The sequence below is a fragment of the Vanessa tameamea genome, chromosome 2 (genome assembly GCF_037043105.1).
Source record: "Vanessa tameamea isolate UH-Manoa-2023 chromosome 2, ilVanTame1 primary haplotype, whole genome shotgun sequence".
In the NCBI taxonomy this organism is placed as follows: Eukaryota; Metazoa; Arthropoda; class Insecta; order Lepidoptera; family Nymphalidae; genus Vanessa; species Vanessa tameamea.
Genome location: NC_087310.1, coordinates 8,348,598 through 8,374,324, shown reverse-complemented (window position 1 = coordinate 8,374,324; position 25,727 = coordinate 8,348,598). Strand labels below are relative to the sequence as shown.

The 25,727-nt window shown below is 29.2% G+C and overlaps 3 protein-coding genes across 15 annotated transcripts; 1 reads left to right on the top strand and 2 right to left on the bottom strand.

Moving 5' to 3' along the window:
- Window positions 1-265: 265 nt before the first annotated feature.
- On the bottom strand, window positions 266-3,191 carry LOC113398951 (probable very-long-chain enoyl-CoA reductase art-1). Its single transcript, XM_026637911.2, has 5 exons — window positions 2,913-3,191; window positions 2,483-2,838; window positions 2,114-2,330; window positions 1,631-1,823; window positions 266-740 (listed from the first exon to the last, which is right to left on the bottom strand). Exons 1-5 carry the CDS (start codon window positions 2,916-2,918, stop codon window positions 613-615), a joined length of 900 nt encoding a protein of 299 aa, XP_026493696.2. The 5' UTR covers window positions 2,919-3,191; the 3' UTR covers window positions 266-612.
- Window positions 3,192-3,709: 518 nt separating this feature from the next.
- Window positions 3,710-12,406, top strand: LOC113399001 (heat shock factor protein). Of its 13 annotated transcripts, none has more exons than XM_026637997.2 (11): window positions 3,710-4,011; window positions 4,732-5,190; window positions 5,275-5,475; window positions 5,622-5,820; window positions 6,200-6,689; window positions 6,799-6,864; window positions 7,516-7,621; window positions 8,119-8,166; window positions 8,524-8,599; window positions 9,361-9,438; window positions 10,430-12,406. In XM_026637997.2, exons 1-11 carry the CDS (start codon window positions 3,907-3,909, stop codon window positions 10,606-10,608), a joined length of 2,007 nt encoding a protein of 668 aa, XP_026493782.1. In that variant the 5' UTR covers window positions 3,710-3,906; the 3' UTR covers window positions 10,609-12,406. The 13 variants fall into 13 exon arrangements, 11 of the variants coding, with proteins under 11 accessions (XP_026493782.1, XP_026493779.1, XP_026493777.1 ...); XM_026637992.2 differs by having other exon boundaries at window positions 3,711-4,011; window positions 6,086-6,689; XR_003368957.2 differs by lacking the exon at window positions 9,361-9,438 and adding an exon at window positions 8,948-9,090 and having other exon boundaries at window positions 3,712-4,011; window positions 6,086-6,689; window positions 10,430-10,568.
- A 1,056-nt stretch (window positions 12,407-13,462) lies between these two features.
- On the bottom strand, window positions 13,463-16,569 carry LOC113398946 (F-box/LRR-repeat protein 14). The gene is made up of 3 exons (XM_026637903.2): window positions 16,393-16,569; window positions 14,303-16,033; window positions 13,463-14,222 (listed from the first exon to the last, which is right to left on the bottom strand). The coding sequence occupies exons 1-3, from the start codon at window positions 16,417-16,419 to the stop codon at window positions 13,977-13,979; spliced, it is 2,004 nt and encodes a 667-aa protein (XP_026493688.2). The 5' UTR covers window positions 16,420-16,569; the 3' UTR covers window positions 13,463-13,976.
- Between the last annotated feature and the right edge of the window lie 9,158 nt (window positions 16,570-25,727).

Sequence of the window (25,727 nt, the reverse complement as noted above, 5' to 3'; positions counted from 1 at the left end):
TATATTTAAAAAATAACTTTTTCATTTTGTGTCTTGTATAAATTTATTTCTGAATATTGCGTTGTTAACACAATGAACTGTTGTCTTAAATATTCAATTTTAAGCATCTAAATATGTATGCAAATTTTAAAAAATACTTTATAATTCTGTTGGAGATATTTCCCTCATAACATTTTGTAATAAATCCTTAGCATTTATTTAAAATAAATATAAATCTATAATGGTAATTAGTACTTACAGAACAGAATATAAATAAAAATACCAGTTTACAAAAGAATTTATAAATGCCTTTATTTTACTTAAAATAATAAATTATGATGTACACTAGAACATCTGAACAAAATTTTAACTTGAAATATTACAAATGAATTAAGCAATTATCCATTCTAACAAAAACAAAACAAGCTAACATAATATATTAAAGCTATAATTTTAATAATAAAATTCTGTCACCTCCCAAGAAGACCGAAATAATTTCTGATTACTAATATTTAAATTCCCATTGTAGCCCCAAGATCATATGATCATTTGAAAAGAACATTTCATCTATATTTCAGCTCATGTAGTAAATACTAATACACTAATTGTGTAACCCATTACATATCATACTACTTAGAGAATGAATGGCAAAATAGCTTTACGACCTTTAGGGTAGTCAGGGAATTCCTTCTTGTAGTTTCTATGCTTGCCGAGGGCCCATACTGACATCTGATATAATCCAACCACGGCAAATATTCCAGCTGTAAAATATAACATAGTATTTATAAGCAAAGTGTTATACTATTATTTTTTATATATAATATAATGTATTTATACACATAATATCATCGATTGACTAATAGTATAATTAGTACATCACATTACTGTTGAGAATTTTAATTGTTTAAGACCAAATTGTTCAAACATACAATTATCAGATCCATAGAACAAAATTAATTAAATTTATTTGTCATTGTATTAAAAAAACAGCAGACAAACCAATTAAATTCTTACAGGGCTGTATATTTTTGTTAGGGACTGTTCAAAACATACAAAAACTACATTCATTAGTAAATATAATTTAATATTTTATTAAGGAAACAAGGACTGAAAATGGTCAAACAGTTTGTTCTCATTGACATAAATAACAAATTTAAAAAGTTCAAGTCAAGTTAAAGTAGCATTTGATTTATAAATACAAATAATTCCAATTTAATCGCTCTTGGACTACTTAGAATATTATAAATGATGTATATTTAACCATAGTAAAGGTCAAGATAAGGCCAGGAATCAAAAGTTGTTACTTGTTCATATAGAATAGAGTACAAAATGTTTTATAATTAATTTAAAGTAAGTCTAAGTCATTGTCTAGTACGTACATAAAGTAAAGAAGTTTATGATTATTTAAAAAAGGTCTATTTTATCAACTTTGTCTTTAAGTTATGTAAAATAACTCTTATCTGATTACTGTTTTATATGTAAAGTAAATGAAATAAAGTAGAATATAATCTTGATGAGAGTTCTAATTATAAAGGAATCAGGTTTTATTATCTCTTTTTGTCATTCTCTTCTAATTTACAGATAACTAATTAGGTAGATAGTATTGGTTGCAAAATGATATAATTCTGTATTAATAAAATGTAGAACTCACCAGGTGCACATTTTGTCATGATTGTAAAGAAGAGCCATGACCCAAATTCATAAGTGTAATTTGGACAGGAAACGTAATTGAAGAGTATAGAGAAAGGATTTCCATCAGGTTTCGGAATTCGTCTCACTTTTGTGCCTGGTGGACGAAGGTTCTTCAAAAGAATGTGAATACTCAGATTACCCAGCTCACAAATCTGTAATGTAGTTACATCATTATGTTTACTTATGCAACATTATTTACAGTTATAAAACTATATATATTATTTTATGTTTTTTTCCTACACTTACATACTTTTATATTGTTTACCTTGTGACCTTGTTAAGTTAAACATAAATTTAAACATTATTAAACCTCAAGGTAAGCCACAAAAAGTTGGATAATTAAAGTTTACATATATATTTTTTTCATTTAGATTTGCAAAAACCGTTTACTACATATTACAATTTAGTCATTTATTTTATTAAACTCAGGATGTAAACTTACTGTAAATCCAGCTAAGCCGACATAAACACATGTATTGCATGGAGCAGTGAACAGAGGATGGTTGATGTGATATGCAATGTATAGAGTAAACAACCAGTAATATGAACAATTCTTGAATAAGTTTCGAAGAGGCATTGTGCCATGAGAGAATCGATGAACAAACAATGTTTCAAGTATGCGTTTACCATAGTGAACTGACCAACAAATTGCTGCAATTCTGAAAACATCAATATCATTAATTACTAAGTAAATAATTTAATATGTTGTTGTTGATAGCATTTTGTTATTATTTATTGATATGTAATAATTTCAAAGTTAATAGGAAAAACAAGTTAAATCTGTTATTAATATAGTTTATAAATAACATACGTGGCCACACTGCTTGGTGCAGAGTCAGTTTCATAAAGCAGCCAGGGTCTCTGGTATACCCACAAATATACCAATAATGGACCAGCGTACTCCGCTAAGAATACATTCTTCCAAGATACTTGTGGTCCGAGATCTTGTAAATATAATTTCACATTACTGTCTATATTTAAAGATTTCAGAGTGGCTTCATCTTTAAGCGATCGCCCTTTAGCCTCTAATTTTATTGATTGTCTTTCAGGATATAATGACTTTTTTACGCTTTTATGAATTGTTTCTTTTACATCCTTAATAGTAGTGTCTTCGTTTACATGTATTTTACCCAACGATTTTAAGCCGGATACGCTTACGACTTCAATCTAAAAAAAATTAACAATAGAAAATAAAAAAATGAAATACATAAATTATTTTTTTAATAAATGTTATTACATACCTCCATACTTGCGTACTAAGAGTCAGTCAATATTGAGCGAGTACCTACTATTTTAACACTGGATAATGCGGTAACCCTTCCCTTCGTTCAATTTCACTGTCACCGGGCGCTTCAATTGTAAATTCGAACAAATAAAGGCAAAGGTCACGGATATAAAATTAAAATTTCTCGCCACGCCACTAACTCGACGTTTTATAATTCCAAATTCCGATTACCTACTTATTACCTACTTTAAAGTTTAGTTTGCCGGTACTGATTTTTTCCATCACCCTAAAAGAGCATAGATTAAACAAACAAGTATCAAAGAGAAACAGAATAAAATTATAAATATACTCTGTGGTAGTGTCTTTAGCTAGAGGTTAATAAATTAATTTCCCTAAATCAAATTTCTGTTTTGTAAGTCTATCAAAGTTATTATATATTATGTAATAAGAAATGGGCCTCTTCTTATTATTATTTTTTTTTATTCCAAATACGAGGGTATTCGACCAAAACAAATATAAATTTGTCTTCATTTTTATCTATTAATTTAACTAACAAAACAAATAATTTTTAAATAAAGTTTGTCGCTAAATTTTAACAAAAAACATATAATATATGGGATTAAATAAATACATAAAACATGTAATAAATTAAATAAGAAATAAATAGAACCAAAGCAAAATACTCATTTATTTAACCATTGATATCGTAAATTATCACTTATAAAATAAATATATCGAATGCATCTTTAAAATTGAAAAGTTCTATTATATTGGTACATCAATATGATATGTAGTTGTTGTGTGCAATGTTGCGTAAAATTGGTAAATGTTGTCAATGTTTCTTTTTCTTTTTGCAGTGTATGTGTACAATCCTATAATGTCTATATGTGTTAGTAAGTTAAATGGCGATTCGTGAATAGATACGTATTTTCACAAAATATCATTTTAAATAAGATTTTAAGACGTTTATACAAAATTGTGCGGTTTGTTCATAAGTTGGATTGTAAAATATGCGTTCCGTTGTGGAAATTGGGGCTAGTGTCCCAGCTTTTTTGGGAAAATTATGGAAATTGGTTAATGATTCAGAGACCAATCATTTGATTTCATGGAGTCCTGTAAGTGTTTATTTGTGAATTTGAAGATTTATTGTAGCAATTAGAGTAGAATATAATAATTAGAATATGTTTCTGCTATATTATTGTATATCATATTGTAAGAAAGTCGCTAAAGACAACCTGTAACAGAGGACGCAGCTGACAGATCGTCATTGAATATTCCATTTAATAAATAAATACATACATGTCACGTTTTGTACCATGCTTACATTTTTACTGGAGCTACTTCGTACTTACTAAATGTACTTTCACTGTTTAATACATGTTTATGAAATGTGTAATGTATAAAGATAACCATGTACCGATTGTTTTCATATTTTTATAAACAGCAGGTACTTTTCCACTATATGTCATAATATTTTTTTTGTTTTTGTTTCTATATTAAAGCACTTTATAGCCATAAGGTCTTTAGAATTATTGAAATATATTAAAATAGGTATTTCTTATCTCTTTATTTATTTTTCTTTATTTAAAAGAATTATAATCAATTTTGTCAATCAAAAATATTAATTAAAATCATCTGATTGATTTTTGTATGCAATTAGTGTGTTCATTTGATAATTTGTTGTTAGAATGTTCATACTGCATCATCAAGGGTTTTTGTATGTTGTACTATATTTTAATAATATAAATTTAGGTTAAAACGAAATTATATTAGTCGATAATATAACTTTGTTTTTATTTTTGTCACAACTACATTATATAAATATTATTTTATAGGGTGGGAAAACATTTGTGATAAAAAATCAAGCAGACTTTGCTCGAGAATTATTACCACTATATTACAAACACAACAATATGGCAAGCTTTATTCGACAGTTAAATATGTATGGATTTCATAAAATAACATCTGTAGAAAATGGTGGTCTACGATATGAAAAGGATGAAATTGAATTTTCTCATCCATGCTTTATGAGAGGACATGCTTATCTTTTAGAGCATATTAAGAGAAAAATTGCCAATCCTAAATCAATAGTTGCTAGTAATGAAAGTGGTGAAAAAATTCTTCTAAAGCCAGAGTTAATGAACAAAGTACTAGCAGATGTGAAACAAATGAAAGGTAAACAAGAGAGTCTCGATGCAAAGTTCAGTGCAATGAAACAGGAAAATGAAGCATTATGGAGAGAGGTAGCAATTCTGAGACAGAAACATATCAAACAACAGCAAATTGTAAACAATGTGAGGCCTTTTCTTTGGTTAATTTACTTTTAAAATGATCACTTAGATAAAATACTGTGTTTATGGATGATATATTGTTTCCAGTTAATACAATTCCTGATGTCCCTTGTGCAACCTACTAGGGCTCCTAATTCCAGCAGTAACAATGTTGGTGTAAAGAGGCCTTATCAATTAATGATAAATAGTGCAGCTCACAATTGTACATCAGATGGTTCATACCCCAATAGATTAAAAACTATGAAACTCGACAAAGATGTTTTGGATGATCTGAATGAAGACAATATGGTTTGTTATATTTCTAAATAGTTAATTTAGATTTTATGTTTTATAATTTTGATTATATTAAATTATGACTAAATGAATATTGTCATCAAATAGAAAACTTTAATTATTTGTTATCTACTGACTATTAAAATAACTCTGATTTACAGGAGGATGGTCCAACTATTCATGAACTGGCTCATGATGATATTGCACAAAATGATGCTTCACAAGATTCATTAGATCCTGCTGGATTTGTGTCTGTGGACTTGGCTAATCCAATTATTTCCAATACTCACAATAATACTGACCCGACAACGTCAACACAGTACCATGTTACAATGGAAGATGGAGAGGATACTGAATCCGGTATGTTTTATTTATATTTTACATTGCTTTTGCTATTTAAATTTGAGATGCATGCAAAAGCTTTATATGCAAATTTATTATATAAAATATATTAATTTAAAAACATTTTCTATATGCATTTATTTCAAAAGTGAGTTAAGTATTTATGTGATATTCATCCATCGAAAGGGAAAAAAGATTTGTCATAAATACTATGTAAACAGTGTGTAACATAAGAACTTGTTTATTGATATCATTATAATTTAATAAATTCCAATGTTCCTAGATCGTACAAGATTAGCATTTCCCATAATACATACAAATGGCTTCTTAAGGATACCTGATTCTACACCAATAGTTACATCACCTTCCCCTACAATGGCATCTACATCTCCAATAGGTCAGCCAGCTATGGAGCAGGTGCTTAATAATGTGATTGCATCATCTGCAAGTACATCTAAATCCAAGATGAGGAATACAAGTAACAAAAATACATCAACAAACAATAAAAGCCTACTGTCACCCAGTAATTTTAATGCAATGAATCCATCGGCCGATTTTAAGCTTCCAGCTGAGATATTTGCAAGTGATGATTCCGTGAGTGACACTGGTGTTGCTGTAGCAGAAGATATAAGCACACTACAAGATTCCATCCTTGCTGATCAAGGTGTCTCCACATCTAAAGATAAAATGCTTGGAGGGATCAATATAAAATTGGAGAAACCATCTGAATATGTCAAGACCGGAAAGAAATCTAAAAAATCAAAGGACAATATGAATACATGCAGTTTAAATCTAGCAGATATCAAGACTGAACTTCAGGATGATTTTGATTGGAATCACATGACATTAGCTACTGTCAACAATAACACAAATAGGTTACAGACGATGTAAGTAAAACTTTTATTTGAAAACCGCATGAGACTTCTTTATCTTGCCAGGTTACAAAACATTGCACATTGTAATGAAGGTTGATTTAAATGTGATTTTGGTGTTCAGGTATAGAAGAGATAACAGTCAAAATAGAGAAGAATATTCTTCTCACTTTGGATCACACTCAAACAAGTATGTAACAAATGATAAATATTCTGAATAAATATTTTCTACAGCGGCTTACTATTAATATTTATTGAAAATTATCCTTTTTGTGACGATATTGTTACCTTTGCATAGCAAAATTTGTTGTTGTTTCTGGATAATTTTTATACTGTTACATTTCAATACCCATCTTTAATGTACTGCTGCTTTTGAATTAAAAACTATGATAGTGGCCTATAATTTTTTCTATACTGAGCAAAAGGCATTCCTCTCAAGTTGAATATTTGGACCTTGTTGCACCATTGATCATGCAGCAGAATATCCATATCATCTGACACATCTGGGCTTACTCATGATGTTTTCTTTCATGGTCCAGCATAAGATGTATTTTAAACACAAGCGCATGACAATTTACCGGTGCTTAGTGACTGTCCAAATTGCAATCTTCAGTGAAGATGCATATGTTGTATACACTGGGCAATCTCAGTTTACTTTATAAAATGAAAATTTAAAATAAATAAACCCAACTGGACTACAAAGTATTCAAAGAAACATACAATCATGTTAATATAATTTCATTTCAACAGTACTTAAATAAATAGAATTTATGATTGATTAAATTTAATAAATCTGATTTATTTCATGTGAATTAAATAAGGAATGTAAATATAATTTCAGGAATGACATTGATGATCATTTAGATACGATGCAAACAGACTTGGACTCCTTGCGAGAGCTGCTGCGAGGTGATACCTACTCCTTGGACACCAACACATTATTAGGGGTGAGTATATTTAAAAAAAATCGAAATAAAATATACCAATATGTACGAAGGATTGCGTAAAGAATGTATAGGTTTGGCGCGTATAATTTAAAGTACCTAGTTAAGCTAGTATCAGGTCACGCACACTAGCGCACGTCAAGTAAACAGTGACGTTTATCGCGGTTAGGTTGGTACCCGTGTTGAAGTCACGTTGCAAGCAACGTGTTGAGAGCGCGTGTCGGGCCTCGCGCGGCCGCTCGTCGGTCGCATAACGAGCCCACGGCCGGCCACGTAATAACGGGCCTGCGCTCTGCCGTATTATAGTAATAATATGCTTATTAACACTCACAGCAATCGTAGAGCCATCGATTTTTGTTTACACAATAATTGCTTGGATTCAATATTTTATAAACCGATTCTTTAATTTTTATTTCGTACGGTACAATATATTATTATTATTGATTTATAAATTATAGAATGTTGTACAATATAAAATTAAACTTCTGTATTGTCCTCAGATTGATGAAAGCGTAGGACCTACAGGTTCTCACCGTACAAAACCAAATGTAATAAATATGTTTAATAAGAGAAATATTAAGTACTTTTAAGTTGTTTGCAAGAGAGTTTTTCACATTTTAACCGCATTCCAGATAAATAAATTTATATGAATATCAGAATTTTTCCTCATAAAATACGAGCCTGTCAAAATTATTTAGTATTTAATATAATGAGTTGCCATCATTTTATTTAAAAATAAAAAAAAAATCACAAACATTCTAAATTTATTTTTTCGTATTTTATTAACCAGTTCTTGAATATATAACAATTGCATAATTGCGTATATGAACGTGTCGCTTTCATATTCATCAAATGCATTATTTGAATGACAAACATAACGTAAGATAAATGGTTTTGTGTTACAGCTTTTCGGATCTGATGATCCCTTCTATGGGCTATCTTACAATACATCGGACGACCGGACTAAAACTTGCAACAATGGTAAGTTAAAGTAATAGATTAAAATAAAATATGGCATGCCACGGGAACTTTTTTAAACAAAATGACAAGAGAGGAGTTCTATGCGGCAACGAGTTAATGCGGTAACTACTTAATATTCTCTTATATCCTAAACATTAGTATAAATATAACGAACATATTTATATTTTAATATTCTATGTATTTATTATCAAAACTCGTATACTTCGTTATATTGTATGAACAATATTTCAGAAGTAAAAGGATCCTCGAAAATAAACGTGATTTCGTCCAGAGCATCGAAAAGCCATCTTCTATTGTAACATGAAACGATATGTCAACAGATTTTTTTTACATTTATGTTAATTGTAGATACAACAAAACAGTATCCGATGATTGATTTTGATTGGCTGATCGGTAGCAGCGATACAACGCCAGCAAAGTAACCCGTACCTACCACATCTTCAAATACGGGAAGCTGACCGGTGCATTCCAATTTGATGTTGGATATTTTGGTAATGGGTGACTATAGTTGGGGGGTTACGATCGACTATAAATGTTAGGATAAACGATGTCGTAATAGATCTGAGTTTAAATGAATCTTGAATTTTAATTCTCTGTGTTCTAGAGAGAAATCTGTTACGTCATCAGTACCATAAATTAGAATTAAGGTAATTTACCTCAATAAGAAAAAAATAATATACTAAGGATAGTTTATACATTGTTCTATGAAATGATACCGGTATCTGTTATATGAAATGTATTTGTTTTATTGTTAATTAAAGCCAAGAAGCTGAAAGGTGATATTTCAAATGTAAGCAGTGACGACACTCGCGCGATGAGCCCGTTCACTGAGGACGATGGTACTAATTATATTATTAAAATATGTCGTATTGGTCATAGATATTATATGCACGGTTACAGTAGATTCAGCTTAATATTCTGTATTGTTTTTATTATCGCTTGTAAATGTTAGCTATTTGAGTAAATTTATTTAGATGGTGTCGTTTAAATTGTAGACTAATTATTTTAAGTTTAGTAGTTTTTATTGTATTCGCGTTGCCGCTACCGTTTTATAGAAGACGTCTGCTTACATCCCTCTTTTGGTTTTAGATACAAATACATTTGTGAAACATTATTAGTGAATAAGTTTTTTTTTTAATATTATATTTTGTACATAAGCGAGAAATTAGTAATTAGGATACAGGACTATGTAATATCAGATATAGTGACAAATGAATTGTCGTATTTTCGTCGTCGTTCGTTGGATTCTTTATATTTTTTTATCGTTTTAAAATAAGTAATCAAAATATTTTAAATGCAAATGCAAGTTTTGTAAGTGGACTATTTAAAGTTTGTCGGTTATTCCGTTCTTACATGGTCAAATTATTTTAATAAGTTACAATGAGAAACCGTTTTGGAATTAAGTTAATATTTTATAAATTACAGTTTTTAAATATGTATGAAAACGTTTACTTATGGTGTGCTAAGAAGATTAGCACACTATAAAAATAGATATATTCAATGTTTTTGTTTTGCATGGAGTCACATTAGTATCTTATTTGCTTGTATTCATAGTAGTAATAATTAAACGTCTAATTATTTCAATATTAAGATAGAATTTCAATATTAAGAATATATAATATTATTGGACTAACAAGGGTGTTTCTGTATGGATTATTATTGAAGCATTTATTTACTTCGATTTTTTTTTATATATTGATAAATTATAAGTACTTAAAAAATAATTTTATGTAGATATTTTATGTTAATTGACTACACATATATAATTTGTTAAAGTGGGCGCCTTTGTTGTCAATTTAATGTATTTTTTTTTTCTTGGGTAACTTTCAGCTGAGGGGAGTCAGCTAATATCGTATACAGGAAATATTCCAGACTTTGAGGATATTAATATGCCTGATTTGGAAGGCGAGAATTCTCAGGAGCCCTGTTTGTCTCCGAGCCCGAGCAATACGACACTCAACACGCCTCAAGTGCAAGTTCGATCTCCACTCTTCACTCTGAGACCATGAGAGAAATCTAAAGAAGAAATAGCCATTCATTGTTTAAATATACTTATCGTTATTCTTTCAAGAAACTTACTATCTAAAAGTAACTATAAAACAATTTCGTTTAATAATAGAATAAGTCCTGCTTTTTACTAAGACTTAGTATTGCCATTTATATAAACTATTTAGTTGTAATCGAGGCAACACTCAGCTATTATTAACGTAACATCATAGGCATTATAAATTACGAAGATAAAGGAAGACATGTTTGACTGATTTCCTTTTTTTGAGAGATAAGAGTATAAAATGAACATCGTATTTAATTTGAGTCGATTAATGTGTGGACTACATTGTTTGTAATTTTTAATAATCTTGAAAATGACGCACTAATAAAATATGCTTTATTAAAATGATATACTTCAATTTAGTAAGCAATAGTTTGAAATAATAAAAAAACAATGCTAATAATGTCATATTAGAACGCGAAGTTCAGCATTTAATACTTTCAGTTTAGACACACTATCTGTGTAAAAAGTATCATACTACAATTCAATCATAATATAGTGTGCGTTTAAACAATTCAGTTCTTTCCATTACAAATAAAATAATATAAAGCATATAAGTTTAAATATATAGATTTAACTTATAAATGTTCGCCCCGCTTGGTGCCTTAACAGATGAGTATTTGATATTTTTGTACGGTGTAACTGAAAGCTCATGACAGTTTGTAACGAGCACACATGTCATATTTTAAGTATATAACTGAAATATATACAATTACAGAACAAATTATATTTTACATAAGCTGATATTTGTAAGTTTGGTTACAAGTAACTAAGATAATTATTACCAGTTACCTACCGTATTAATGTTGAACATGAGAATTATTCTACTATTTCACATCACAAAAATACCATTGTAAATTTAAAATAGTATTTTAAATGTTTGTACATCATTATTGTATTTCATAAGAACTACTGTTTGTTTTCAACATTGTATAAGTTAAGGGAGGCATTGATGGAACTATCCTTATCTTGATATTATATTGTTATTACATATTGTACATAGTATATAGTGTTTAAATGTATTATATCTTATTTTAGTTGATAGTACTATATTAATAAATTTGTTGGTATTACCTAATTTTATGCCACAAATCATAAAAAAATTGTCTCATTTATGTTTTGAGTTTTTTTTTTTAGTAATATAATGTAAAATATTGATTATTGGTTTGGCTTTTGAAATTATTAAAGATTGCAATGCAGTTATTTTATTGATTTTTTAAAATTATCTCAACTCATTTGTATCTGAAATATCTGTAGTTGTTGTAAATATATGTTTTATACTTTATTGAATGTATTTGTTCTGATACATATTGAAAAAAATAATAACATGTAAAGCAACATGAAAGTTTACCATTTTTTTATTCTGTTCTCAATGATTATGATTCTGTTGTTATTTTGTTTTACAAAACTGGTAAAAAATAACCGAAAAATGACTGACAATGATGATGTTTTTGGCTTTATTATGAGTACCTTAATGTTGAGATGTATAATGTTTTACTAACTGTTGCGTTATTTGTAAATTATTAACAGAACTGACAGATTTATTAAACATATATTTTAAAAGCTTAATTTCATAATTAAGTATGTAAGATGTATATACATTTGTATTTTAATTATAAATAAAAACACTGGTTTGTTTTAAGTTTGGATTTTTTCTAAAAATGAATTATTGTATATGATAATAAGAACGTGTTTTATATACGTTTGACTGTTACTTGTACAAAAAGTGTGTTAAAATTAATATATAGTTGCACTTACGACTTTCGTTTTTCTTAACTCTAATTAACGTTAAAGGAGACAGACAGTGTTTAACTTTTACTATTAGTGTATCTATCATTGTATTAAAACATTAACTGTGTTAAGTACGAACAAAGATTGATAGGGCAAAATAGAATATAATATCTATAGGTAAACTATGAATTTATAAATTATTTTAAATGCAATGTAATAAAATATATGAAAAAAAAGTCTTTTATTAATTGAGTCTCCTTTTTTTGATACTGTAACATTGTTGTAAGCAATTTTAGATGACAATTATTAATTAATTCTATTTATGAAGAATTTCGGCATAAAGGTATCATTTGCAACTTATGGACTCCATAAGAGTTCGGGCCATGCTGAAGTTGCAACTCGCGTTATTCGACTGTTAGTAAACTTGTAACACTGTAAAAACAGAATTTTAAATGTAGATTATATAAAAAACAATATAGCCATCCTTTTTATACTGAAAATTATCTTTAATTTATGAATAAAAATAATTAACATAACATTTAAGTTTTCTAATTTTTTTGTATTGCTTGGAATCTAAAAAATATAACAAAAGTTTGTTATTTATTATTTATTTTAGTTATTTATATATTACTAATTACAAGTGTTATCGGCAAATAATAGAGCATTATAATAAACTGGAATTGGAAAAAATAAATGATATATTGTTCCTTGAGAAACAACACTAAAACAGACTTATTCCGATACCGAAAACTCATTGAGTTGTTTTGCCTAAGTATGAATAAAATTGACACCTAATGTACTTTAATGTTGTGTACATTAGTTTATTGTTATTATAAATAATTGTACTTCTAGTGTTAATCAATTGTTTAGTAAATGGGGTATTTCACAACTCTGATAATTTGCCGAAGACTAATACTTCACTTCTAATCGTTGGTTTATAATATCGAACGGTGGATATGTAACTTCAAATAATATCAATATTCATTTTAAATTATTCTTTATCTCTTTAAAACCTTAGTTGACTTTAAATACGACTCATACAATATCTATATCTTCAAATAATTTCATGTCAATATTTCACGAAATTAATTAAAATACATTTTTTATATTTTATTATATATACAATATTTAGAACATAAAAAATACAACGAATTAAATATACAAAAATAAAAGCGAAATAGTTATAATATAGTACCTAATTAAATCTATCAAATCAAATAAATTAGTATTTTACATAACAAAAGCTTGATATAAAGACAAAGCTAGTTTAAAATATAACGTTGTGACCGTTGCGTTAAGTATCATAAAGTTGTAATTGTTCAATCGCGGAATGTGAAATTGGATTAAAATAGTTAAGCCTTACACTGTTGGACCTTTGTCTGTATATCGTATTAATATTTTATATTAGTTTTCATTGTATTAATTTATGAAAAGCGTAAAATAATAAACCGATGGTATATAATATAATTTGTAATAATTTTAACATGTAACTTTAATTTCAGATGATTTTGGATAAGAAGAACAATAACAAATCTTAATTTTTTATTTGGGCGATTTAAGTTTAAAACCTATCTGCTATAACAAAATTGTACCATCTTATTGCAAACGTAGTTTTCGTAATAAAGACGGTAAAAGGGGAGGTGCCGGTGTTCTATTCTTCACTCCATCAGTAATATATGGTCCTGGTTTGGACATCAATACAGTATGAAGCGTAGGCAAAGATCCTATTGCGCATCCCAATTCTGCTGATATGCTATGACAACCTTGAACATCCAAAACTTTAAGTATTTTGCAATGATCTTTTATCGCTTCCAAAGTTTTATCAGTTAGCTGGTTACAACCCTGGAAATTATTGGAAGTATGATTCAAATAAATAATGTAAAAATCTCGTTCTACGAAATGGAATGGAAAATAAATCTTACCCTTAATTCAAGATATTGTAACCTCTTTAAACCTTTTACAATCTCGATCACAGCATCGTCCTTTAAATTGTAACAGTCATTTAGATTTAAATACTCAATGCTGGGACAGTTTTTGACTAGATGTTTTATGCCATCAACTGTTATTTGTTGGCATCTACTTAAATTAAGACTTCGAAGTTCTTTAAATGAGAAGGCATATGTTAAACTAACATCTGTGATCCTGTTACAACCACTGATATTAAGTTCTTGGAGGGATTTCATTCGAGCTAAGGAGTAACCAGTGTATGAATCCAAAGTTAATTTTTCACACATTCTCATAACATCTCTTTTTCTTCTTGCATCACGAATAATTTCCTCTTCAGCTCTTGAACCTAAATGTATTCTATTAGGCATACTGACTTCATTGTAATTGGACATGACTGGTCCTTCATCATCACCTACTGTTTCAACTTTCCCCATGCCAGTTAAACCAGCATCTGAGACTTTATCACAGTAACTTATTTTTAATGTGTGTAAAAACAATTGATTTTTAAAAATTACTTGAATTGACGTGTCAGTCACAGCATTAAAACAAAAACTTAAATCTATAAAACGCAAATTTGTTAATGTTTCAGAGATCATAATAACACCTGTTTGTACTAAATTTAAGGAATTTATATCCAATTCTTGTAATGTAACATTCTCTGACTTACAAATTCCTTTCTCAATGCCTTCTCTAGTAATTAGTTCACATTGAGAGATATTTAAACGCTTTAGTTTTTTCAATTTATATAATTCAGCTATTCCCATGTTAGTAACTGCTCTGCATCTTTGAATGTTAAGAGACTCTAAATTGATCAGGTTTTCGCTGATATACATTAGAGATTGGTCAGTAACTCGTGTACATAGACCAATATCTAATTCTTTGAGAGTTTGCTGATGTGTTGTCAATGATATAATGCCTGCATTTGTAAGCTGATCACAGGTATTTAATTGAAGACTTTCCAACTTCAGGTTTTTAATTTCTGATAAGGACTTCAAAGCGGACCCATCTATTAAAGTATTAGAAAACACCATGCTCTTTATGTGCGTAGCTCTAGATTCTATAAATTGTAGAACAAAATAAAATGTGAAAACACACTCTGATGGATTTTCAAAAATATCATTTGTATTAGGATAGAATCGTTTAATAAAACCTCCATGAAATTGCAAAGGGCATAAAGATAAGCACAAATCCTCTAACAGTGGAGCATTTTTAACAAATCTATAAAATAATGCATCTGTTATGTATTTGTTTTCTGATAAACTAAGGCTTTTTAAGTTTTTGAAACTGTTTGCTATCCAACTGTTAGTCTTCTCTAGTAGACAGCCTGACATAAAAAGTTCTTTACAGCTTTGAATATTTAATGTTTCAAGAGAATTACATTGGTGTAAGATGTTATCTATTACTTTTTCATGTATATCACATTTTCTAATAGTCAAACTTTTAATATTTTCCCCTATTTTGTCCCAGAATCCATTTAATTTTTGTGATATTTCTACTTCACTGAATAAAAAATTAAAATAAGGTGTTATAGAATTTTCAATTATTTGAAGTGGTGTTGTTTCCCCATTTAGATCAGTTTTGTAAAGTACAATTGTTTTGTTTTTTAGAAAACAATAATCATTAGCAGCTTGATACCATGCATGACATGTTTCGCTGGCAGCTTTCCGATCAGAAGTTGGTAAATATTTAAAAAGATACACTAGAACCTGTAAAAGGAAATTTTTGTATGTAATTTTTTTAATATACATTCAAAATAAATTTACATTTAAAACATAAACTGTTACTAATTAATATTTTTTTGTAATACCTACTCAATAAAGACGTTTTATTATAAAACGTTATTATTTCAATTGCATAACAAGTTAAATAATTAATGAATACTTATTTGTTGTTGTTATTGTCTTTAGTTTTTCTTATAAAACCAATCTGGTCCTAAAAATATTGTTCGTTTATCATTTACGATTATGTTTGATCACGTGAAAAATTGATAACTATAACACAAAGTACAAACAAAGAAAATTGGATATTTGCAATTGCGGAAGTAAAATTATGATTAAATACATACCTCATAGGGAAGATCTATAGCTGCCATGATGTCTCAGTATTTTTTTTGTGTAATAACAAGTTTATTTCACATGGTAATAAGGTGTTCTTTATTTATAAATTATTTTTGTATTCTAACACCTTTAATTTGACATTGATAGTGGAAACCTGAGAAATGACAGATAAACAGCTGATTAAAGACGTCACACTGTCCTAGGTCAATGACAAATAGACGTTTCATTCTTTCGTTTCGTTTCGTTTAACATAAAATCTTAAATATTGTATTATTAAAGTACTAAAATAAAGCGTCCTTGTTTCGATTTACAGGATTTAATTTTTTAATTTCCAGAACTATAAGAGATAATCAAATTAGTTTTGAAATTATGATTAATTATACTTTATACTTGTCAAATGAAGAACAAAAAGAAGATTGGGAAATGAGCATTACAGAAGTCGCATATGATGTGTGACATGTGACGTCTCACCTTGGTAATAACTAATAAACAATATTAATATTAAATCCTCTCGGAAATTGAGTACGTACCATCCGACAATTATATAGCAACGCGCGCGCTAAGGTTCAGTCAAATAGCGCGGAAGCGCGCTCTATTTGACTTTCTGTTACACACTTCCGTCTTTTTTAAAGAATCACTCCTATAGATACAGGAAAGCGAGAAGACAGGTGTTACGAATAATAACTTTTTCTTTGTCATTTACAATGTACATTTATTAATAATAACAACAAAAAATCATTTCTTAAAGAAAAAGGAAAGAAATATAATTTCTTAAATTTTCTGTATCATTATGAATTACTTGCTCGTAACATATTATTGGGGTAGGCGGAGTGTTTCATTAACCCTGCACAAAAAATAATTTGTAGATCTTTATAGGTGGTCTCGTTGCTTGATCTTACACTCCTTGGAAATACTCTTGATTTTCTTGGCGTTAAGTCCTAATAGCATGCGCTCGAGGCTCGTGGGTTGTTTTGAGATGGGATGGCATTATTTTATCGCGGCAGAAAGCTTACGGTATACCGTATCAACTTTCCAAGGAGTTATTATTGATCAGCAGAATCAACTTCACTAATCTACTAATGTGTGGTTATGCATTGAATACTATTGGTTAAAATAATAACATTCATATACATTGGCGTTTTATAAATATATATATTTATATAATTAATAATAATAATACGCCTTCATGCTAATAATTCTTTATATAAATAAATATATTGTAGATTCCTATATTTTGATTCGACAGAGATAGGAAAGATTCGAAAAATAATCGGACGTCGTCTTACCTAAAATTCCTTGTCCGATTGTCCTCTACCTTAAAATAAAAGTACAATGTGAATGGATGTACCTACATAATACGTATTAAACATAAGATCTGAAGTTGTAGAACTTAATTACTGACATAAGAAATACTGACTTATTATAGTCCATTGAAATGTTACATTTTCTAGAGGACGCAATTTTATTTGTGGGACATGTAGGAGATGTCAATACAACCTTAACCCCAAGTATGTGGGGTTGCCGCACTTGTCCCCCGCTCGCCATCTTCAAAAAAGGGGTGGAAACATATTTTTAACTATATCTCCGAAACTATTAATTGTACGGAAAATTTGTAAAGACATAATTTGTAGCAAATCGCTGTGGCTACAATTATATTTATGTAACTTTTTACCATAAACTTAACATTTAAAAAGTTATAAGCAAAAAAGTGAGAAAATTTGCTCAAAAATTTTTTTTTTTGCTTAATAACTTTTTTCTGTTCATTTTAGCACAAAATTAGGTCGTTCTGACAGTTCTGAGAATTTATAGAGCATGTCTTTTTGAAAATTTTGCTATAAATATTTCATTTTGGTCAATTTTAAACGCTGTTACAGCGCTCCAAAGTCGACCAGGTTCATCAATGCTAATACTTTTATGATCTCTAGTCTGCAGCTGCTATTATTTTGGAAGATATACGCTCACGGCGCTATGAAACGAATAATTATCCACCTTCAGATGATTTTTTGAGAAAACTAACCCCTTTTTTGAAGATGGCGGGCAGGGGACAAGTGCGGCAACCCCACAAACTTGGGGTTAAGGTTGTATTGACACCCCCTAAATGTCCCACAAATAAAATTGCGTCCTCTAGAAAATGTTCAGTTTGACTCTAAAATTGTAACATTTCAATGGACTAATAAGAATCTCTTTATGTACAAAATAATAATATTTATTTAAAACAGGTAGCCAATTTTTGTCTGTTTATTATTACCCAATTCCTAGAAAAATAATAAGAATCGAATTGACATATTATAACTTTGGCATTTGAATTGGAATACAAAATATTCGGAATATATATAGGATTATAGGCCCCTAGTATTATAGGTATATAATATTACATATTGAAAAAAAAAATGTTTTTTAAAATATTTTTATGCAAGAATCTATTAAAATCTGAAACATATAAAAATGTATTTATATTTAGTAAAGTAATAGTTCAAATTTTTATTCCTATAAATAAATCAAATTAGTGATTATTACTTGGATTATATGTATGTCACACAAAATATCTAATTATATATTAAATAGTATAAGTACTAACTTTAAAAAAAGGGTCTTTTAAAAAAATAATATTATTTCTTTATTTATATTAAACAGTTCGGGATATAACTTTAAAATTATCTATACGAGGTCGGGGAAAGATGACACCCCAATCAAAATAGCTTGAGAGATTTACGAGATAATTACTCTCAAACTAGCAGAAAAATATTGAATTTCCCTCTAACATATGTATATGTGTACCTACTCTAGAATACTGCGATTACCTTTTTTGTGAAGTATCCCTTTTATTTTCCGTATATCAATATCTGAATACAATTTTCATATAAGAATACAATATGAACAGGATCAGTGTAAGTATGGGTGCTAGGATCAACTTCAAAGCGGCGTCTTATTTGAGTTTGCGCGGCAGCTTGCAATATTGTTATTGCCACTTGTTGGGCGCCAGTAAGCTCAGTGAATGCGGGGTGAACCGTCCGTTCTCGCGTGTCTTGTTTTCATAACTACACGTACGGAGTTTTCCGAATAACTTTTCCCTATATTTGTCAGACGAAAATATGTTGATTAATTATATTGAATAGTTTCTATTTAATGATGTGTTGTTTGTGTAGTGTTCGACGGGTATAAACTTTGAAGATTTGACTGTTAAATATTTTTTAGAACAATGTTTTTAAAATAGAACATGTCTAGAAGGAAACAAGCGAAACCAAGATCTCTTAAACGTAAGTAAAACATGTAATTAGTACTTATAAATTAAAGTAAAAACTTACTCTAAGTAAACTGACATTTATTATAAAAATCACCTGTAGATATTGACAGACTAATTTAATTACGAAAAACAATACAATAGAGATTTCATTAAGATTCGAATTTAATGATTAAAGATATCAGATCTCTCTTCATTAAACATGAAAAGAAAACTTAATTAACTATATTTGACAATCACTTCAAACAAAAATTACTTAAGAAAATTAGTTTTTAAAACACGCAAAGATTTTTAAAGTACGTTTTCAGAAATTGCTTTTGAAAATACGTACGTTTACACTTCTGATTGTTAGTTAGTCTTTTAATTGAGTTAAAGGATGGGTAGCTCCATCGAGTACTTATGGAAACTGTGAAAAGTGTTAGCTCGAGTGTTAAGTATTAACGATCACGTCAGTCTGAGCTCTATACTGGCGTGTGATGGACACACTGCGACGTAACAGCCGCGCGTCCTAATATCAGCATTTTATCAGCGACCGCTGCCTGCGGTCACGTGTCAGGCACAATTAATCCTAACCTGCCTCTTGTTTAAACTTAAAATAACTTAAGGGAAATTTAAACGTTTTTCGTTGTTATTAAAACAAGATATTATATAGAAAATTAATTTTACTATAAAAAAAAAATGATTGAAATATAAAGTTATTTGTAATCTGACTAGAAATACTTGGACAAATATAATCATTACTGCGGTTGATTAACGTTTACATTTATAAATATTGGATTAGGAAAATAATGATAATTTAAAATTACTAATTACTTTACTTAAACCTACCTTAAACTTTACCTAAGTATATCGCAAGATGTGCTAACAATTATATATTTTATAATTACCAAATTAAATTGTTTACTAATCATAATATTGTCTTCACTAGAATTAAATCTAAGTAAATAGATTTTTTTATTATTATTCCTTTACAATAAACATTAAGAAACAACACTTTTCACCATACAATTGCTTATTGTAAAATAATTATTGTTTAAAATATGTCAATAATAAAGATGTGTATCGTATAGATTACTGTTGTTAGTGGTTGAACAGCGACGTAATGTTGTTAACTTAAGGTATCGATCTGGTGGAGTCTAGTGCTTTCGTAATGCGTCCCGTGGGGAGCGTGAGGATGCTGCGACTCTCCGGCCTGCTCCTGGGATACCTAATGCAATACCTCCCGCTTATTGCTATCTGAACTTAGCTATATCTACCGCAATATATACATAACTATGATGTATGGCTATCGAATGTCGATAATACATTTATCTGTAGGTAATATATATTTCTATCTTAACAATAATTATAAATATGCAGTAGACAACAAGTGTTGCGCCATTTCGATTATCATTTAAGCAAAATTACTTCAATACGTATTATTCAAATTAGATAACTTAAACTTTAGCTTAGGCAAGAGTTACTTTCTTGGCTGACATCAAAATATTTATAATCGTCGAAGATATTAACAAATACGATGGGATTTCCTATTTAATATTAATTATTACACAATTACGGGATATTTCATTTGATTGAAATCGTCATACTTAAAATCGGTTCAAAGTGGGGGATTATTTATCCACACGCGAACTTATATCTACAGATTTCTAAAAATTAATATAAATGTATCTTAAGTGAAAGTCTTTTATTTTTAATAATAATAGTTAATAAATACTGTAAGTCAAATAAGTTGAACTAAAGGTATTTCCAATTTCGTGGGGTAGCGAGCGTATTCGTTAATATAAGTTACATTACTATACACATGAGTTTGAAAAATAATGAATCGATTTTGAAAAAAAAAAATATTCCAAATATTTATACAAATAACGCAGTTTAATTAAACGAAATAGATAATCATGATATTGAGAAATAAAATAAAACCCATGAAAGCTTACATTAATAAGCTATTTGACAATGCGAAAAATAAAGTGTCAATTTTTGTAATCAGTATAAATTATGAGTTTAAGAATGGTTATTTATCAACGAAAGTTGATACAACTTATAAGTTGGTATAACTAATTTATTCAAAAATCCATAAACAAAAATGCACTTTTTTAAACGTTTGTCACGTGACACAAAACGCTCCCGATTGGTCGGGCTTATGATGACGTCACTTGCTTATTAAACCTCGTTTGCCTACTATATGTACCACAGATTACAATACAGGCAAGTGACGTCACCGACCCCATTGCAGCGCCATATTGTCAAAGTAGCGTTTTCGCGGGCTAATTATATATGGAATTTTTATATTGATATTTTTCAGCAAATATGTACTAGAATTAAAAAATACAACTTTTACTGGGTTCCTTAACCTCTACTAAATAATATAAAATCCGTTTTAAAAATCAGTCAAATAGCCTATTGTAGTCTAAGAAGCATGCTTTTACCGGATTTTAAAATGGTATATTAAAAATATATAGTATATACATATATATATGTATAAGAAAGTTTTAACGTTTCAAATTGGCTCAGCCACTTTCGAGTAATTGGAGAAAATATAAAAAACGTAAGCGTCGAACCCTCTCAACAATTCCTCATAGATCTTTAAAATCTAATTAATTTAGAAAAGTAAAATAAAATTTCTCATATACCTACTACTGTTAACATTAATATATCTAACAATTAACGAAGCTAAACAAAACGAAAATTAAAAAAAGACACGTATTTTGTCTGTGCAGATGCAATAAGCTACTATATAATCTATTGTGTTCATAAAAAGTACAGCTTTAATTACTAGTTAATCCACATACTCACTGATTTGTTTAATATAGCTGCATCCGTCAGACCTTGTGACACATGGGTACAATAACACGTCAATTTCAGCTTGTCGTATACCGTCTCTCTCGTCGGGAAATTAAAATTTTACATTCAACAAAAATATTAATCCTTCGCCGTCCCAGGTAGACAATAAAAATGAATTATCATATCTTGAAACGTTTTAAATAAAAGAAGAATTTATAAAATAATATTTAGACCTCTTGAGTTTAATTTTTAAGCAAAATACACGAGTGCTTAATTATTTACCTACATTTATTAAGTTTTTTTGGTTTAATTATAAAAAAAAGAGATTTTCATGAAAAAAAAAATGATGACATTCTTAATATTTCTTTTGGTATAACTATATGTCTATCAATAGTGTCTACCACATTAGAAATTTTGCTCCCTAGCTCACTAGGTATGCATGTATGCACAAGTTTTGCATTCAATTTTCAGTTTACAAAATTTGGTACTGATTGGATCGTGGATATTATTGGATGTAGTTTTATTTACAATGCCGCAATAAATAAAAAAAAAACGAAAATAATTAGTCTTAGTCGGTTACAGTAACAGAGAGCTAAAGAAGAATACTAACGTGAAATGAATACTTAAGCTGCGGCCAAGTAATTATGTTTCTAGCGTTTACCGGCATTAGTTGTTATGTGAAGCGATAAGAAGTTGATGGCGGCTGCGGGTGTAGGGTGAGCGGGGTGTTGCGCGTCCATAAAACTTGTAGAGGCCCACAGAGAACCGCTGCGAAATTTCCCCTGGGTGGCGCGCACCTCCGCCCTGCGCGCTGGGAAATACGGTAAAGCCATATCATAACAGTTTTATGTTGATGTCGACCTCCCGGCTAAGCTGGGCCATTCTTACTTTCCTAATCGACAAATTTACTCTAATGAACTTAATTTTAATTAGAGATTTTTATTTCCGCTTCCTCAAAAAAAGAAATCAGACTAACGATAAGTTTTGGAAATAAATAATGAAATTGTATTAACCGGAAATATGACGCAATTCGAAGTTTTTAGACGGACATAAACATACTTGAATATAAATCTTTAGTTATTGTTTTGTCATACTTATAATGAATTTTAATAAATTTGTAATTACCATAAGAATAATTGTCACAAAGACTGAAAATTTTCCGTAATATGAGAAGGAAATTTCAAAGAAATAATATTAATGCAATCTGTTAACACAACCATTATTTTTTTGCTACTCCCAGTAGACTTCAATAAATCACTCACGTGTTTTCACGCAAAAAATCCATAACAGGTAAAATAACAAGTCTGCATGAGTATCTCACGTATCTCTGAGAAGATGTATTAATCTTTAGGAATATTTTATAATATATTACATACAATCGATATTTGTGGACATCAATATCGAGACAACGGTTGGGAGAACATTTTAGGCAATAATTGTCGTACGAAAAGCACTGGGTTAACTTTATATGTAAATGCAGGAAAAGTCCTTGCCCGATTATGATAACATTGTGAATTTGGAAAACAGGTAATAATAAAATATTTTGTAGTATACCATTAAGTTTTAACAATATATATTACAAAATAAAGTGGTTTTTTAAAAGATTTCCCTTATTTTATTAATCTTTTAATCACACATATATAGTTTCCAAGGACTTTCGTCTGGGATATTGTTTAAAAATATCACGGTCTCCCCCCATAGAGGGTGATCCCTGTGGAGCGAAGTTCTCGCCGCCCACGCCGCGTCCCGCGGGACCTGGCCCAGGCAACGCCGCCTGCTCTCTAGAGACCCTCATTCCCTCCTCCCCGTCTCCCTGCAGTCTCCCAGGAAAACAGTCGAGATGTTCGACTTTTAATTGATAATCGGTTATATATTCGCTTACCGCTAATATTAGAGTCAATAAATATTATGTTTCACTATAGCTATAAATATATAATTACATACTATGAAAATAATAAATATGTACCTATATATAAATATATATTGTGACAAAATATTTTAATCAAATTAAATTCTACCTTTCAAGTCGGTTTTCAGACGCATTTTTGAGTCGATTACACATTTTTACATCGGATTATTTAATGGAAAGTCAAAATCTTTCATTTTAAAAATTAGTTTTTTAATGTGATTCTTTTTGTATACACTTAGGTTAATTAAATTAAATTCTTAAACAACAAAAACCTCAACTACTCGCGGAGCACCATTAACGTGCAATTGAATTGTATTCCAGGATTTATTTTTTAAACATCATAATCAGATATAATTAGACAAAATGATCTTCTCGTATACAGTCCAATCAGTTCTAATAACTCTTACCCTTATCTTTTAACATCTTCATAACTATTGGTCCAAATTACAAAGATTTGACGGCGATTTTTACTTGCGTGAAATGATTTCGACTATCATATCATATATATTTTGTGAACATTAAGTACATTGTATAATAAGATATTTTTATAGTTATTGAAATACGAAAGAGAAAAATGAATGAAGACGCTCTATTCTTTGATTATCAAATACCAGTTATCAAGTTTCGGTGTTTTTTTAATAGTTTTGCTTACTTTCAGCAGCAAAGCGCGAAACGTGATAAAAGCGTCGATTTTTCTTATTTTCCGTCAGAGTTATTTAAGAAACATAATAATAGTATAATTATTTTATATGTTGAAGTTAATAACTTTTTCATATTTAAATTCATTTAAATTTTATATTTGGTTGTATGGTTTGTCCTCTTTCGATGATTATGATTTTAATAAAAATAAAATTAATGTAGCATTATACAACAATGTATTGAAAATGTTATAGTTTTCGTTTTTATTTGGACCAACGGCTACTGTGGGTCGACTACTAGGTATTCTAATCCCTGGTGTATTTGCACTGACGCCCAGAATACATTAAAATTACAATTTCTAAGGTACTCAGGGAAACGACCTAGACTGTGATGGGAGTTGTGATATTATTCCTTTGTGCTCCAATTCGCTTGCTCCTTAATCATAGTTATTACCTACATATAAACAGCTGCCTGTGGAATAGGTCGACTCCAGGGTCGTTTGTTACCCATTAACAGAATAACGACTCATGTTAACCCTGATTTTACATTATTTAGTGAAGTTAATTTTTATATGCTCTATCTTATTTCCAATAGCTATGAAATTAGTTGGTAGGTAGCATTCGTTTAATAAGGAACTTGAGCTGGTACATAGTTTTAACAATCAATGTTTTAATATAATATGAAATTTTGTTGTTTCTTCATATGTTTAAAGTTAAAATTTTCAGTTATAATTTTCGGTCTTACTTATGTATAAACGTTGTCTTCTTCTTTCG